Source organism: Hippoglossus stenolepis, chromosome 18 (assembly GCF_022539355.2).
Source record: "Hippoglossus stenolepis isolate QCI-W04-F060 chromosome 18, HSTE1.2, whole genome shotgun sequence".
Taxonomy (NCBI): Eukaryota; Metazoa; Chordata; class Actinopteri; order Pleuronectiformes; family Pleuronectidae; genus Hippoglossus; species Hippoglossus stenolepis.
This window is the reverse complement of record NC_061500.1, coordinates 14,954,896-14,972,952: the sequence shown is the minus strand read 5'-3', so window position 1 is coordinate 14,972,952 and position 18,057 is coordinate 14,954,896. Positions and strand designations below refer to the sequence as shown.

Here is an 18,057-nt window from a genome sequence, read left to right as displayed (position 1 = left end):
GCTGCGGCGCTGAGACAAAGTAAGATTATTCTAAAGTTGTCTCGAAGAACAGTTGCAGAGGAGATTACTGATACGGCACAAAACACTGAAGGACCCTGTAAAACACTGAAGGACCCTGTAAAACACTGAAGGACCCTGTAAAACACTGAAGGACCCTGTAATGCCTGCAACGAAATATCAGACCTAACAAATATTCTTTTATTCTGCACAGGATAAGTGCTGAGTTTGACACCTGCAAGTTACTTCCCTGCCTTCTACCCACAGCATGCTGGGACATTTACTATATATTCATACTATATTGCATACTGTTGTGGAATTTATAACTATATATTTATATAGAACTTTCTATAGTTTGCTAAATATAGATAGATATAGATTTGTCTATCCCAATATCTCCATATATTGTTAAACTTATACACAAATACACGTTTACTGGCTCGTGCAATCGTCCTGTGCCCCTGCACTTTACTCAATAACGTTTCTATACAAACAATATTTCTATGAAGAAAGGTGTATATTACGTACATATTCTGCATGTCTTGTTTCATTTCCTATTTTCATTCTATTGCCTTTTTATTTATGTTTTCCTCTTGTTTACCTCATTCTTACTTGTCTGCTGCAGTAACAAATAAATATCCCCGGTGTGTGGATCAATAAAGGTTTTTCTCATATTCCCCCTCTGCCCCCAGATATCCCCATAAATGCAGATTAAAGGCATTTTCACTTCAGAGGAGAATCTGTTACCAGCTCGCTTGTTCAAAAATAGAGGCGATAATGAAAGGTGTTTTTAAATGAAGAGCCCGAAAGTCAAATGTTTCAATTTTTTACAGACACCATCTCATCTCATCATTCGCCGCCCTCCAGTTTTTGTACTTCTTGGAGAGTCTTACACTGAGTCCTCCAAATGATTCTTTGCAACAAGGAAACAACCTGGTTTTATCATAATTCTCTAGATTTTCAATTAGAGTTAGAATTTAATTAGAATTAAATTGATTCTCAGCAATAAGACTTAAAGCAGTAATGATTTTTTTAACCTCAGGGTTAACAGTTTACTGTCGCCAATCAAATTAATTACATAACTAATGAAAGATGAATGTGCACCGACCAGTTCCCGGATCAATACCCAGCAGCACTGTCCTCATCACCAAGGACGACTCCAGCCTCCACAGTCCAAACGCAGCAGAATGCGACCACACTTTCCCACCGTTCAGCAAAGCAAACCTCAGCTGTTAAACTTCATGCAGCCAGATTACCCAAAAATCTGCCAAAACTCTTAACCGATGAGGACATTTAATGGAGGCGCACTGAATATGGTGCAAGTTGAAGGAAAACGAGGGGATTGCATCCTAAGTGGCACGAGCCTTGTGGTTGTATATAGGTCAGAAGAAAGCAATAGTCCATATATACTTCAACAGCTGTGCTTGGGATGTGAAGCAGTCAGAGGAGCTGACTCCACCTTAACGTTCTCCCCTCCAGCGCTGCCATATGGAAAAAAAACAAGGTGCACCTCCTGATTTTCTACAACAACACTCATCGCGGTTATCACCTCTTGAAGCACAACACATGCACTCATGAGCACAAAGTAGATAAGAGTGAAAAAGCAGGCAAACAGACGGATGGGTAGTGAGAGAGACAGAGGCAGAGAGAGGGAGAATGGGAGAGAGTAGCCAGGGAAACAAGAAGAATAAAGAATGTGGCATTAAATGGTGACAAAGAGGGAAAGAGAGATGGATAATGATGGAGGAGAAGGGAGGGGATGACATTGATGCACATCTCGTTCTGTATTTACCTGACAGGGAATCAGAAGACAAGCTCTCTTGCTGATGCATCTTGCTCCAGTGTGAGATTGTGGATGAGTGTGTGTGTGTGTGTGTGTGTGTGTGTGTGTCCACGAGCCAGCATGCCTCACTGTGTGTTTTGATGACGGAGTCTGCGTAGCAGCTCAGGGGAGGGAGCGAGGGAGCAGCAGAGCCAGGAGGAAGGTGCATGGGAGAAGAAGACAAACTCCTTTTTTTTTTTTCACCCGGCTGCCAAGTGTCTCCGATCTCTCCCTCTCTCGCTTTCTCTCATTCTGGTTTTCTGCGGAGCGTGAATGTGCATGTCCCGCACACCGAGCACATGTGCTGCAGATGAGGATTTATGGGGAGCACAGGGGCAGAGATTCAGGGAGGAGCACGAGGAGGGAGGGGTTTTTGTAGAGGCTGAGAAAGATGAGGAGGAGGAGGAGCAGAGGAGAGGAAGAAAAGCAATCACCTTTAGTCACTCACTCAGGCCCTGAGCCATTACTCTTCCCTCCCCTCCATGTAACCTTGCAATGCAGAACACCAAGCCAATTCAGAGCTTACACGCACCACAACATCTGTTTGGCTGTGTCAGAGTGGATCTTAACTTTTGTGAATTTGCAGCCCTCAATGGAAAAAAGCATAAAAACTGACAAGAATTCCATAGCACACAACACAAGCTCTCTCCAAAGGGGCGCGGGACGAGATCTCACGAGTTCTCGCTGAACTCTTCTCGTGCCCCTCTGGCAAGAGGTTGTGCGGCCGGAGGGTAATAGTGGACAATTAGGCAAAAACCACGGTGTAACTGATAAAGGTTCAAGTTGAATTTGAATGTCGTGGGCTTGTCGTGGGATGAAACAACAGGAGCAGTATGGAGGCTTTTTTTTTTTCTTGTTGTTTCTTTATGATTAAAGAAGATGTCACCATTTATTTCAATTGTATTGGTTTTGTCTGCGATGCTGTTCACCCCTGAAACTCCAAAAGTGTTTTGTGGACTCACACACTCCACCCACTCCTCCATCGGCAAAGTGGTGAGTAGATAATGAGTGAATTTTCATTTTTGGGTGAACTCCCCCTTTAACTTCAAACCAGTTGTTTGCTGTAATGTGCAATACATATAAAACCTCTTCCCTGTCTTCTGCAGACCTCGCAGTCATAAACTTTACTTTTCCTTGTTTCCCTCCCGTGTGTTAAGATGCACACCAGCACTCTTTGAAAGGAAATGAATCATCGTCTACACTTGATTAGAGAGAGATTATTAATAATGTCGCCCTTGACTTCCTGCAGAATGAATGAGACTCCTCTCTTTCAGCTGACGAACACCCCGCCGCCGTCAGCTGACACCGGCTCTGCTCCACGCATTCAATTTACAGTTTATAATTCAAGGAATGCGCTGTGTTTCAAAAACAGTGTAATTATGCATGACCGCTAACACAGGCCATTATGCATGCTTGGGTGCCAGGACTTTTTCCATGGATCTCACAAAAGGCTCTTAATTGCTCTCAAAAAACACTAATAGGCACTCGTATGACTTTTTTGGGGGGGGCTGAGTTATTTAATGATTTAAATCAGGTTCGTCATTAATTCACTCACAGTCAGTTAATGCGTGGAATCACTTCAAAGTCCCCGCGCTTTCGGACATCGTCATTTGGAGAAGGTCACACCTGTGTTCTCTGCTGTCAGCTCTCTCTGTTTCACATGTCACTGTTATTTCTCACACACGTGTTTTCTCTGCACAGTAGCCACAGCATTTATAAGAGAAATTGTGTAGAGCAAACATATAAATACACTGTGCAAGGAAAGCGTTCAAAAGAAAAAGACGTAGGGGATATTATGAAATATTATGAGAAAAAAATTAGAGAGAGAGAGAGAGAGAGAGAGAGAGAGAGAGAGAGAGAGAGAGAGAGAGAGAGAGAGAGAGAGAGAGAGAGAGAGAGAGAAGATGCACAAATAGAACATACATAGAAATTGTCTCAATGACACTGCAAAAATAAGTACATCATACTTATCAAACTTACTACTACTACTACTACTACTACTAATAATAATAATGATAATATTAATCATCCTCTTCATAATTTAAGAAAAACAAAAGAAAACTCAAGAACATTCATTGCGGAGCACCGTGAACTTGGCTATTGACATTCGAGTCTCACAATATGGTATCATGCATTTTAGCAAATTACTTTTAATATAGAATCTTTGTTAGTTTTTCTACCATGTGACACAGGGAAGTCAGAGCAGAAGCTGTAGCCAGTGAGTGAAACCCTCCAGTTCATCTATGATCTGAAGAGGGCTGTGAACGTGGCTGCTTCTGTGACATGCACATCCATGCTGCGTTAAATATAAAAGCTCATTCTCTACCTATGTAAAAAATCCATTTTGTTCTATAGTGAGGGCGTTTTTTATTTAATACACTGAGTTTTCAAATCAAAAAAAGGCAGAAAAGATGTAATTTGAAAACATGAATTTGAATAAAAAAAAGTTTTTTCTTCTGTTAGAAGCAGGTCTGGGCTGCTGTATAATCATGTTGCATTTCCCCAGGGATGAGCAGTTTTCTGGAGTTAACTGTCTGCAGCCAATATATTCCTCTTGTACTTGCATCGTATTCATGTGATGCAGCCCCCTTTTTCCCAGATTGTGTCACTCTGCACCAGGATCCAGTATTTACACCGGTGGTCTCACTCAGACACAATTTAATATGAAACAGAATACTACACAGTGTGCTTGCAACCTATGTTCTTTTTTGTTCTTACACCACCTGAAATAAGTATTTCTTTTTTTTTTTAAAGGTAACACACTACATTTAAGGATTAAGGGTCAAACAGTAAAAGCTGAAGCCAGTCATATAAACTAAAGTTTTGTTAATGCACTTTATATGAGGTTGTATGTAAATAATGTGAAAGCCACTTACACTACACAGTCATTATGCTATCCCCCTGTAAATCCATCCATTATCTATGCTGCTTCTCCTTTAGAGGGGAAACAGGAAGGGCTGGAGCCAATCCAAGCAGACATTGGGCGAGAGGCGGGGTGCCCCCTGTCGCCAACGGATCTCAGGGCCAAACAAGAGATACACAACAGACATAAACAACCTTTAACAATATGGTAAATTTTAGAGTCTAACCTAACCTGCATGTGGGAAATGTAGGAGGAAGCTGGAGTACCTGGAGAAAACCCCCGCAGAAACAAGGAGAAATGTTAACTCCATATCAGAAAGACCCTGGTGGAACCGTGAACCTGGTTACCTGCTGTGGGCTGACAGTTCTAACTAACAGACCACTGAGCTGCCCTTATATATAAATATATAATCGTATGGACCTATAACAAAAGGTCAGAGGTGACACACAACTTTGGACTTGATCACAAGATTTAAGATGTGAGAATGTGGTGAAAAAAGGGAGAAGAGAACATCAATTTATTATAAGTAATTACTACAATATTGTTAATTATCAATGACTTTTCAGACCAGATGCTAAACTGACTCTCACACAAAATGATAAGGATGACAATATAATATATAATATATAATATTTGCAGGTTTGGCAGTATTCTTCATTGGAATGATTCAAACCTGGGCTGGACAACACAACACTACTGTAAAATCAATAAGGTGAAAACTGAAGAAGAGCCAGGTGAGGTGGTGTGCTGAAGAATTCCAATGTTATCAGATCCCAATGCTGCAGGAGCGCATTGCATTCACTTGAGAAAAAAAAGTTCTGCTCTGTTTTACTGATTCAAGACTTATTCATTCTTAATCCCGAAAAAAACAGACTGGATTTTTTTAAAGGGGAAAATGATCTAGTCAATTCAGAAAAGCAGGGCTGTTTTTCGGAATAAACATAATTATATTATATTATAAACAATAAACATACCTCAAAATCCCACGGTTGTTGCTGCATATCAGCTCACCCCTGATAAGCAACCGTCCAACAGTGCTGTATGGTTACAAGTATGCTGTCAACAGAGGTAAGACACTTAAAGACACAATTATCTCCAGATGTCTCAAACCCAAACCAAAATAAAACCGGATTATGATATACAGTTAGACTATAAGGATAACACTATATTTGGTTTTACCAGATTATACAGTAGACCATTTTGTTTGTAGAACTGTTTCTAGACAGTTTGTAGTCAAACAACAGGACCCGTCTTAACAAAAAGAAAGCTTGTCTTTTTATCCTCTGTGGGAGGATTTTCCACAACCTGGCAACCTGAAAGGATTTCTTGTAACTAAATGATTAATTAACATGAATAAAGACATTAATGACAACTCATGAGGAATATGAGGGCTGACGAGATACAACATATGCACGTCCATCAAACTTGTTTGGAGTTGTGCACAGTATTTCAGGACAGAATGGAGGAAATGTCATTGACCTCAAATGCATCATTTGCTATGAATTACTTTTCATTAGAGTGCTGTTTATGAATTGAAGTGCCATTCACATTCTGAGCCAATCCTCACAATTTTATTAAAAAGTCTGTGCTGGCTTACTACTCCTGCCTCACACGGTCAGAAAGGTGTGTGTGTGTGCGTGTGTGCGCGTGTGTGTGCGTGTGTGTATTGATCCTCAGTTTATTGAATCGCACAGTGGGAGCATGTTGTGTGTGTCTGTCTCATCCAGCTTCTTCTTAATTATCCTGTTCTTTCCTCTGCAACCCAGGGAGAATTTAATGAAACACAGGAAGAGGAAGAATGACTCGGCTTTACACATATTGAGTGAATATTCATGGAGAAATATATGGTACGGTTATTCCTCAGTTACCATAACTTTGACTGAAAACACTGTCAAATAAAGATATACAGAGATTTGTTTTGTTCTAATATTTCGACAAGTGAAAACTAACATTAGATGCACAGTGACCATAGCTCATTGGTAAAACTAATGATGAATAGGAGAAAGACGACTAAACGGAACATTGACTAAGAATGAACTTGATTTTGAATTAACATTGTTGCGACATCACTTGTGACTCTCCCTGAGTTTTTTTTAATGTTTTTTGGTCCTAACTCGAGTCGAGGGTCAATGACAGAGGATCTCCTTGCACCTTGTACAGATTGTTAACTGTGATTTGTGAATATGCGCGGGACAAATACAATTTAATTTGATTTGAGACACAAATCATTCATCATATCTAGTGATAATTAATATCTTCTCTGGTTTAGAGGACATGGTGAAAACCAAAGCTCCAAAAATCCCCCCAACACTTTGTCCGTGATCAATAAAGTGATGAGAGCGTTGCATGGTATCTTGGTGGTGGAGGAGAGAAAAAAGATTGCTGTGACACCTTTCAAATGACTACTTAGGAAAGTATACATCTTAAAATAATATACACAAATGCCTTTTTGGTTGCAAAAAGTATACAAAAATGACAATTAGTTAACGTTTTTCATGCGTATAGAAACACCACCATCTAGTGATCATTTATTGACACTACAGGACAGAGTTTCAGTTTTCACAATGGCTAGTGTCTCCTGTATTCAGTTCATCGTACATGCAATAACCTCTCACACCAAATCTACTTTACTACCGCATTCCACGATTGAACCTAATTCTAGTTTTTGTATTGGGACTTCATGTTTAAATTTCTGTCCAGTGTTTTTATTCTGTTTTACTTGTGTGCTTTTAATTTGTGACACACACACACACACACACACACACACACACACACACACACACACACACACACACACACACACACACACACACACACACACACACACACAGTCTAGTTTTCCTGATCCCTGGTCATGATGAGGAGGATTACTTTGGCTCCACAGACACAACACACTGACTAAACCATGTCTGCACTTTCTTTGTTCAGGCCTTACGCCGGATGCTCTTTCTGCAGACCGCTGCTTCCAGCGTATTTTTGTTTCATGAGGTAAGCGTGCACTGCTGACCAGTTCTCTACGTACCAACAACATGACTCATGACATTTTCTTGTCCTCAACAATACTGAAGCTGTTTTTGAAAGTGAGCAGAACTTTTAGAAACAGATCATACTAAACACAATAAGAAACTCATGTACTGCATTTGTTGTCATGTGCATTTGTCCAATTACTTTTTTTTTATTGATCTATTAATCTTATATTACAAATTAATTGTGATTAGTCTTATAATCAAATAAATTACAGTTAATCTGTTATTAAGAATATTAAGATTAAGGACAAGTAACTGTCAGATAGAATACAATCCATGCACATGACATTGCGAAATGCAGTTGTATAAAAAAATATATATATATTGTCATGTGCAATTTGTCCATATACATTTTTTAATGATTTAATTTGTCTGATATGAGACCTGATATATTTGTTTTTATCCAATGTAATTTGAGTCTGGCTTTTATTTTGCAAGACTCTTGGGAAGATCAAGGATGTGTTATCCAAGTGAGACATGCTCTTACAGCAGCAGTTCTTTTGTTTCTCATTAGCGATACACAAGAGAGACTTTAAAGATCAAAATGTACAATAATGCAAAGTACTATCAGTCATATCTGTTTGTTTTATCCTCTGTGTTATAGAGGGGAGGTTATAATGTTTCATCAAGCTGAGCTCACCTGGAAGCAGAGCATCAGGACTCAAATTCAGCAGTATTGCATCTTAGTTTTAAATGTGCTCGAGGCAACAGTTCTGTGTCACTACCTACAACCTCCGCGCCAATAAAGGAAATAGTAAGGCTGCACGCGCCCGCCACACGGGTCTGTGTTCCTCTTATACTGCCTGATAAATCAATCAAGTATTGAACGCTAGGTACCTGCACGTTGCTCTGACATCATGTTCCTTCCAATGTTGCTGAGCAAGTTTATTTTTTGTGAGGACTCAGCGTTTTGCTAAAGCGCAGCTGACTTTCCAATTCACAACACGACATATCAGGTAATATATGTGTGTAGGTACGCATGTATGGGCAATGATATGTTCAGAAAGAGGCTAAAAGTGACAATGACAAACCAATCTCCCTTGTGCTATATATTGTCATACCCTTAATATGTTCCAAAACTGCAAATGCAAATTCTCAATAATAACAAACAGCATTAGATTGACACTCAGCTGAGGCCCAACTTATGGAAACACATTTAAATTCACTGTATCCGCATTTTTATTTGGATCTGCACCAAATTGGACACACTCATAAATATCAGTCCCCTGATATATGCCTGTTTAAAAAAAAAAAAAAGATTCGATAAATCAATTAAAATGTTGAAAAACACCCAATTTCGCAATGTTAAAGAAAATGAAAAAAAAAAAGATCTGCCACCTGATCCATATCAACACCAAAGGTAAGGGGTTCTTTCCTGACCCATACCGCATCTTTCCACCAAGTTTCGTAATTATCCGTAAAGTATTACTGCTGTTAGAGGAGAGCGTTACCTGTATAAGAAGTGTATCCATATGAAATCAATAATGCAAGAGGTGGAGGAAGAATGCATGATGAAAAAATTGTCCACCTTCAAAAGTTAGTTAGCAGTCGCTTTAATCCATGTTGTGTCAGTTTCTGCAGTGGTCGACTGGATCTGCTCCCCCCCCCCCTCCCCCGTCGTGTTATACAATTATGATTGACAGCTGGCAGTCAATCAGAAACATGTATTTTCTGAGGCTCTGGTATAAACCTCGTATAAAGGCTGAAATCTCCACACTCTCCACAGTCTATTGTGGAATTCACTGTGAAAAGATCAGAGCAGCAAGATGAAATAATGTAAATGTCATGTAGTGAACTTTGGTTCAGTCGAGTGCTCCACCACAGTGATCCGAAAGCCTTCAAACAACAGCGTGCACACAAATCGCTGTTTTCCTCCTTCTGCTGCTGCTGCTGCTGCTGAGAGTGGATTTGATTCTAGTGATGCATCAGTCATCTGGAATGGCCTCATCCATCCACTTCATGTAAGCCAAGCTGCCGTCCTCCACCGGGAAGCTAAGGACTTCTGGGTTTGCATAGGGATGCACAGACCTTGAAAGGGGAGCGTCACAAACACAAACATGTCACATAAAACCAACCAGAGGGACAATCGGAGAGTGCAAACCTCCGCCAAGGCTGATTGGCCACTTCATCATCATATGGCACACACAAATATTCAGATCAGGTTCATATACAATGTACACAGACATTTACTGCAAACTGCTTACATTAAATACAGGGAAAATATCCATTCTCTGAAAGGAAATCTTATTGTTCCACTGAACTGAATAATTTTTGATTCACAAAATCGGGATAAGTAACTGGATCCGCATCTAGTTTGACATGTTCATAGACATCAGCCCTCTACACATGCCTGACCTTTGGATGGATCCGCCCCCTTGATCAAATCCAAAAGTTAATGGTTTCTTCTGTTTTTATAAAATGGTTCAGTAGTTTTTACATAATCCTGCCAAGAGAAAGTTAAACAACAATAAAAACATAGCCTCCTATTGGCGCACGTAACTACAGTATTTATAAACAAGCCCTTTTATACATATAGGTGTATTTAGTCTTTGCCATTATGTCATTTGACTTCTACACTTCGCATCAGTAACTCCTTCAAACCTCTACATCCCTTCTAGTTTGTTTTGACTGAGGCTTCCAAGTAAAACAAAAAAAAAGAGGAAAAGCCGGCTGCACCTGTTCAATCCCTCTCACAACACGACCTTTAACTGAATAATGGTGACACTGCGAAAAACCTACTTGTCTTCAGACAATGTTATCATGGGCTTCACTGCCTAACACCTGCAGATCTAGAAGATATCCTGTGTAGATCAGCATGTTTAAAGCCTCTGATGCTGAGTTTAGAAAAGGAAATAAGGATTAGTTCCTACTAGTAATTTCCACTTAGAATATGTAAGACCTTGCACCTGACATTGCAAAATGTAGATATATAGATAAAGACATTAAACGTCCACTATCTTCTGCAGCTCTATTGAAAATCTAATAATCAATGGCCATATTTTTCCTTAGGAATGTATCTGCTTTTGAATTTGGATCATTTATGAAGTCAGACCTCTAAAAAACAACCCTATTTTGAGCAAAAACAACTAATTCTGCTTCATTTTCTTCCAACAGTTACACAACTGAGCACGTAAGCAACGTTGCTATATTATAAAATATTCTCTTTAAGAATAAAATGTTGTTTGATCGCAGTGACTGCTTTTCCAAATGAAAGCTGTTCTTTACCGAGCCCCTTGTAAGTAAATACATTTCACGCACACAATAAGGCCCTCATTAAAAATACCCACAGAGAACTGTTAGTGCACGTCTACTGCGGTGTGCACAGCATTAACAAAGCTTAAAACCCTTAAATACATGAACGTTTTTCGCAATGACAACACTGAAATAAGCGAATATTACATACGGGGACACCTCACCTCACGTAATCTGTGACTTGCTGGATCCGGGAGGTCTTTGTTTTCACCAGCTGCAACAACAACAGAGACGTCTCATTTTACAGCTGTGACGGCCGTCTCAACAGGCCTAGTGAGTACGTGTTGATCACTGAAGGACTTTCTCACCACACTTACCATCAGAATTTCACTTGCATCCTGGATTTCGCCTTTCCAATAGTACCTACAGACGCAGAGAGGAGAAGACGTCACAGCTATTGTACTACGTAAAGGCCTGTAAATGGCCGTGGAGTATAAGTACCAGCGTGTGTACGAGGTGCAGAGCCTTTACGTTCTGTAAAAAACTGTATTTTATGAAAGAGCACAACAATCACAGCTTGTAATCATATTGTCAACCTGCTCCTCTTGAGGCTTTTATGACTTTAACTGCCTCTTTTCTTTTTTATTTGTGGACAGTGAAAGACAGCACGCCACAAACTGAGAGTCCACATTTAAGAATGCTGCATGACAAATGTGAAGATAAATATTGAAACACACTCCTCATCAATAGACACCAAGCATAGCCTAAGCTAATCTAAAGCAGTGCACAGACTTCATTTGTCTTAAGTGAGAATCTTAAACACAAATATCCATTAATAGATGATTAGATGTCTCCTGATGATGATGAGGTCATGCAGCAGTGGACTAAAAGAGGAGCGTTGCCCTTTGGTTTTTGGTGATAATTCTTTTGAAAAAATAAGAAAGAATAGTCTATGTCTTAGTGTAATACCTTGATATTGGTATCATCGTTACCACCCTTTTACTTGGCATTGGATTGGAAAAGAAAATCAGTGGTATCGCACATAACTAACCAAATGCCAGAAATGGGAAGTGACGAAGTATAAATACTTTGCTAACGTACTTGAGTTGATTTTTGCTGATATCTGCACTTTACTTGAGTATTTACATTTCTGACATTTCAACACAAATACAGATACTCTCGATTCCTTACATTTCTAAAACAGGGTCGTTACTTTCATATTACCTAACCTTAAAACATTTATGTTTTGGGGACTTGCTGGTTGTCCACATAAGGAAGACAAGTCCAGATAATGTGACGGTAAATGGATTTAGGTCTCAAGACATGAGTAATACCTGACACACACACACACACACACACACACACACACACACACACACACACACACACACACACACACACACACACACACACACACACACTTACAAACACCTGACCACCTCCATCAACACCTTCCACCTTAAACTAATCCAACCACATGTTCTATTTTTAGGTTAAACCTCTGTTTGGGTTTCAGGTTTAATGTTTGTACCTTTTCTATTCCGTCACCGTCTCACCTCTACTCCACCTGAGTGTTTCCTTCCTTGTCCCTTTTTATGGTTATACATTAACAGGAAAGCTACACCGTGCATATAAACACACTACACTTGTTTGGGAGGCCAAACTGCCACACATTTTCCAGTGACGGGTAAAAAAAAGTCATCAGACGCAGCCCATTCAACCTCCTGGTTTCCTCAGCCACCAGCAATGCGATCTACAACATATGTGTATATAAGTGTAGGTGTCTACATGTGTGTGAGAGACATTATAACCAAGGCAACATCTATACAACTACGTTTTTGTTTGAAAACAGAGTTTTAAAACTAAACTGATCTCAGTCCATACAAGTGTTTTTAGTCCGTATGATTTTCAATCCCCGTCCATACTCAATCCCCGTCCATGTGACCATGCACATAAAATGGGCATGAGTGTCCCTCTGGAGACAGCAATTGTCCCAGATTGCTCGTATAACAGCTACACTTGTACTTATGTAAACACTTGTATCGTTATAAAATGGTGATTTAATTGCACAACAGCTGTTAGCAAAGACAACGGGGTCAGCAACGCTTGTAATTGATTATCCATGTTGCGTTCTACATTAGTAGCCGAGGCTAATGCCTGTTGTTTTCTAGCTGAAGGGGGGTCATGTGACAGGAGCCCGACGAATAAGCGAAGGCTACCTTGTAGCAGAAAAGACCCAATCAGCGAGGGGGTGTGGTGATTGTTCGCATCATCGTTTTCAAAACATCTCAGTGTCTGTTCAGACTAAAATGCTGCCCCTAGAGTTTTCTAAAAAAGGTGCAACAGCGTTTCCAAACATTTCAATTTTAGTGGCTCTAAAACTCCAGAGTAGTGTGGACGTTGGGTGTATCTGTCGCCGAGTCAATGTGTTTTCAAACCAAAACGTAGCAGTATGGATGAAGCCTGAGCTCGTTCAGCTTGGTAGAAAGTTGTGTCAAGGCAGGGGTCAGATATGATTTACATTGTGGAGGTCCTGCAGAGAATGTTAACACTGGCTGCCAGCCGCCTCTCCATGATCGCCCTGGAAAAGAAAACAGAACAAAAGTGAGCGAGGATGGAAACAAGGGGGAGGGGGGGGGCACACCAGCTGTTTATCAATTGCATCATGAAACACAGCTTTTTCTTGACGGTGCTCTTCAAGTGAGCTGCAGGAAAAACACGCGAATGCAGTAAATTCTCGACGGAAAACAGAAAAGACAGTAAACTTTTGCTTTCTGCCGCAGCTCAGCTAATATCATAGTTTATCACCAGCTCCACAATCTTCCCTCCTCACACCAGGGGCTCGTGGAAGACGAAGTGATTTACTTCTCTGGCGTCTGCTCTGTGGCTACTCTCTCGTCCTGACATGTGGTAAATTGATTGAGCTCATTTACATGCAGCAAAAAACCAAGGAGATGAGAGTGCAAACGCAGCGCTCCACCAGTTGTGGGGTTGACAAGATTGTATCTCTCCCCTCTGTAAAGAAAAGTCACTAACGCCTCACTGACTTAAATTGCACTTCGACTAAAATTGCAAATCGCAATTCAGACACCGAAGAGACATAATTTAATCAGCATCAAGAATAATGGAAAATTCCAAAACTTATTGACTTTTTTTGCAGAAAAGTTAGATGAGATGATACTATTTATTTCTGTGAGGTAAATATGAAGCTAGAGCATAGACTGTATATACTGTAAAGATGGACGACGGGACTGCTACCAAACGGTGAAGCCAAAGCTACTTGATCACCACCTGGTGGCTGGCTGCAGTATAGGGCATAAACCCACCTCCTCAACTTTAGTGGATGGAATATGATTTTTTTTGTTTTTTCATATGTTATGCAAGTCTTGGACTAATTGATTTCACGTTCAGATTTGTAAAAAGGAAAGAACATATTCAATTTGAGGTGTGGATCCAAACAAAGTTTCGGATAACGACATTTTTTATCACCTTCTTTATCTTTATCTTAACATTGTGAGAGTTTTCACAAAGTTCTGATGGGGATAACTCCTGCATCTTGATGACAAAAATCTGGAATGTTTAAGGAACTGATATTTATGATTGCCTGAAAAATCATGTGGCTAGATTGAATTTAAGGGGACTGTTTGGCGGAGCTATGCGCTCGACTGACTGCCATTCAGTTTTAAAGACTGTGACACATAACCTGAAATTACTGCGGTGACCACTCAGCACTGTACCTGCCGATGTCTTTGGCTGCCTGTTCGTTGGGGCTGTTGAGGAGCAGCACCGAGTGGTGGCCTGGCACGTAGCTCCCCGTGAGGGCTGAGTGAAGCCGGACGCCAATGGACCACAACCCAGGATACAGGGACACAGACAGGACCAGCAGCTGGAGAAGACATGTCAACAACAGACTCAAAGAGGAGGCGGACGATTGGGTCTGTACATAAATGATGTGAACATGTGGTTGTCACATACGTCTGCATGAGGGGGGAAGTGCAATTTAATTATCTCCCACCCACTGAAAGGTTTGCCATGTTTGGATTGGATTCACTATTTATCCCCTTATTATTTGGCGCTGTCCTTCACAGATAAATGATTACAGCTGTGCCTTGGCTCGGCTCGGACGCATCAAGCAAATTATAATCTGCCCTACTTCTTTGTGCAGCATTGCAGCCAGACATGGATACATGCAACACAAACATGCTAAAGGGACACAAATACAAATTTATCACAATACACATTTTCCACGGCAGCCATTTTGATATGAATTAGAAGGCAAACAGAGGTGTTAATACTGATCGCATGAATTATCGCGATAGAGCAAGACCTAAATGAATGTGATTAGTATTAAAGGGATAGTTCCCCCAAAAATGAAAATCAGGGGTAAACAATTGAAGTAACTGGTGACCACATCTTTAAACTGGTGCGGTTTGTGAGCGCCAACATCAACGCGGCTCCAGAGGAGGATAACAGCGGACATTGAGGCTAGAAACAGCCGTGTCGAGTAGAATTTGAATGTCGGGGCTTATGGACACTTGGTTGACACCTCAGAGGCAGCATGGAGGCATTTTATGTTTTTCTTCTGTTGTTGTTTTTTTTTACGTTTGAAGAAGTGGTCACCAGTTACTTCAATTGTATTGGATTTGGAGTTTTGTGAACTCGAACACTTCACCCCATCCTCCAACGGCAGTGCATTTTCATTTTTCGGTGAACTATCCCTTTAAAGAATGTGATTAGTATTAACACCTGTGTTTAACTACTGTTTCATGTCAAAATGGCTGCAGTGAAAAGGGTCTATAGTATTTCCAATTTCTTCTCATCATGGGTTACTTTGCTCCAAAAAAGGTTTTCATGTCTGAGATGATCACTCTAGTCACTAGAGTGATCTACTCTAGTGACTAGAGTGATCATCACTAGAGTCTAGTCCATAAAAATAATCTCTTACCATTAATGACATGAAGAGCACCGAGCGGAGGGCAGAGTGGGAGAGGGCCTCTTTGTGGCACCACTGGAGGAGCATCCTGGTGGTGGCAGCGAATGTCATCCCCTCAGTCCAGCTGCTGCAGACACAAGGCGGGTCACACTGTGCACAAGTTCATTCATTACCAGTCCCTGTCCCTGTATAACTGGTGTGCTGTCATTTCTAGACCCGCTCCATGCCTCGTTCAAACAGCTGCGGTGTGGGAAGTCATCGCTTTTAAACAAGAGGTGTGTTGATGTGTTGACAGGTGGCTCTGGAGGTCAAGGACAGTGATTAATGTCTGCGCCGTTCAATTGGCTGCTCACTCTTCCTGACACAACAGCGGACCAATCAAATTGCTCGTTCACCGTTCCGCTGCCCCTGCCTCCTGCCCGGGGTCATAATCGGCTTTGGTGTTTTTAACCGTGTGTGAACACAACTCACTAAGAGTGAGAGAGTGTGGGTGTGTGTGTGTGTATGAGAGAGGGAGGGGGACTGAGGGAGAGAGGGAGAGAAAGAGAGAAAGGTTGTGAGTGTGCGAGAGAATAGAGAGAATGTGTGTGTGTACATGTGTTCGAGAGAAAGAGAGAGTGTTTTTAAGTGTGTTAGTGAGAGAGAGACACACACAGACAGAGAGAGAAAGAGTGTGTGCGTGTGAGAGAGAGATAAAGAGAGGGAGGGAGGGGGGGAAAGAGAGAGCGTGTGTGTGTATGTCTGTGTGAGAGTGAGACAGTGAGCGAGACAGAGAGAAAAAAGAGAAAAGAGATATTGTGTGTGTGTGTGTGTGTGTGTGTGTGTGTGTGTGTGTGTGTGTGTGTGTGTGTGTGTGTGTTGTGTTGTGGTAATGTGAAGCTACCACTGTTTTGTAAGGATGCCCTTCAGTGTTGGAACTTTAAACTACATTTTGTTTGTTTTACTCCTGTGTCAGTGGTCATCAAAATGGTCACAAGATAAGTTGCAGGGTTCACAAAGTTGTTTTCGAAAAACACATTGTAAACTGGAGAATGGTTTTAATGTTACACCGGCTGCACGAGAGTGTGTGGATACCTGAGCTGAGCCTGTCAATAATTGCCGGGTTTGGACAAAATATTTTGAAATGCGGGTTGGGTTCGGTCATGTTGGCTGAGCTAGCTACTTGATTTTTCCCACTGCTCTTGCTTGTAATCAAGAAAAACATCCGATTCGAGTCGGGTATGGACACAAATACAGAATGCCTGTCGTTTTGGGGTCGGGATCGGTTAGTTTTTTTTCACCGGTTTGGGCAGAAAACTCTAGAATACACCAATTTGCCTTGATTTTAACATTGGTGCAGTGACTCAGTTTTAGAACACGCAGGCAGCTCACTGTGTATATGTATATAAATATATATATACACGATTGCTGTTGGTTTAACAAGTTTAAAACTTTAATTGTAGTTTCTTTGAATGTGCAACTCAAGTTTATACTTCTAAGGTGGAAATACCATGTTGTTGACTGCTTATTTCACTCACGATATCACGTATAAAAACAAGGTTAAAACTTGATTTTCGCTGGAGGGAGTCCTTAACAATGGGCTCCTCTTATTGAGCAGATCAAATAATATAATTACACAACACAAAAGGTCCACATACACTTTCATATTCGTGTGGACGAAACATTAGAAATAATAATCTTCACAAACCCTCACCACAGCAACCAAACTGTTATAAGCACTTAAGTCACTGCAGTCACTAAGACAACACATTTAAAACACACCAGTATGTTACATTGAAGTTTGAATGACTATTACAAGAAGTTAGACTTTGGAGCTTTAAGTGGCATGTAATAATTAACACTTAAACACCATTTGCTTTGTTTGTTTGCTTTCACACTGAAGTGTGTAAATTACTGTTACAAGAAGTAAGACTTTGGAGCTTTAAGTGGCATGTAATATTAACACTTAAACACCATTTGCTTTGTTGGTTTGTTTGCTTTCACACTGAAGTGCAGAATATTCTGCAACAAAATAATGATGTGCAGATACAAGTGAAAACACACATCCATCAAAAAAGTGCTCTGTACTCTTCTGTCCCTGTGAGGCTCTGTGATTTGCGGATGCTCGTGTAAATTGAACGGTGCCCTGCAAACACACAGATGTACAATGTGACTCGAGTGCACTCAACCCACACGTCTCACCACACGGTGAGTAAAGCAACTTGTCCTTTCAGATAAGCTACAG

At 40.7% G+C, this 18,057-nt stretch overlaps 1 protein-coding gene across 2 annotated transcripts; it reads right to left on the bottom strand.

The window, feature by feature from the left end:
* Positions 1 to 8,448: 8,448 nt before the first annotated feature.
* On the bottom strand, positions 8,449 to 16,191 carry zgc:63972 (protein CutA homolog). Of its 2 annotated transcripts, XM_035183935.2 has the most exons (6): positions 15,846 to 16,187; positions 14,638 to 14,786; positions 13,422 to 13,481; positions 11,278 to 11,323; positions 11,125 to 11,174; positions 8,457 to 9,736 (listed from the first exon to the last, which is right to left on the bottom strand). In XM_035183935.2, the coding sequence occupies exons 1-6, from the start codon at positions 15,942 to 15,944 to the stop codon at positions 9,634 to 9,636; spliced, it is 507 nt and encodes a 168-aa protein (XP_035039826.1). In that variant the 5' UTR covers positions 15,945 to 16,187; the 3' UTR covers positions 8,457 to 9,633. The 2 variants fall into 2 exon arrangements, with proteins under 2 accessions (XP_035039827.1, XP_035039826.1); XM_035183936.2 differs by lacking the exon at positions 13,422 to 13,481 and having other exon boundaries at positions 8,449 to 9,736; positions 15,846 to 16,191.
* Between the last annotated feature and the right edge of the window lie 1,866 nt (positions 16,192 to 18,057).

What these genes read in the sequence shown, in the direction of transcription:
- zgc:63972 (XM_035183935.2), bottom strand. Translation starts at nt 15,944, where the DNA reads ATGACATTCGCTGCCACCACCAGGATGCTCCTCCAGTGGTGCCACAAA. An exon ending in TGCTCTTCATGTCATTAATG is followed by an intron (nt 14,787 to 15,845) that starts GTAAGAGATTAT and finishes TGTCTTCTCCAG; the next exon opens with CTGCTGGTCCTGTCTGTGTC. An exon ending in CAAGTCACAGATTACGTGAG is followed by an intron (nt 9,737 to 11,124) that starts GTGAGGTGTCCC and finishes TCCCCTTTCAAG; the next exon opens with GTCTGTGCATCCCTATGCAA.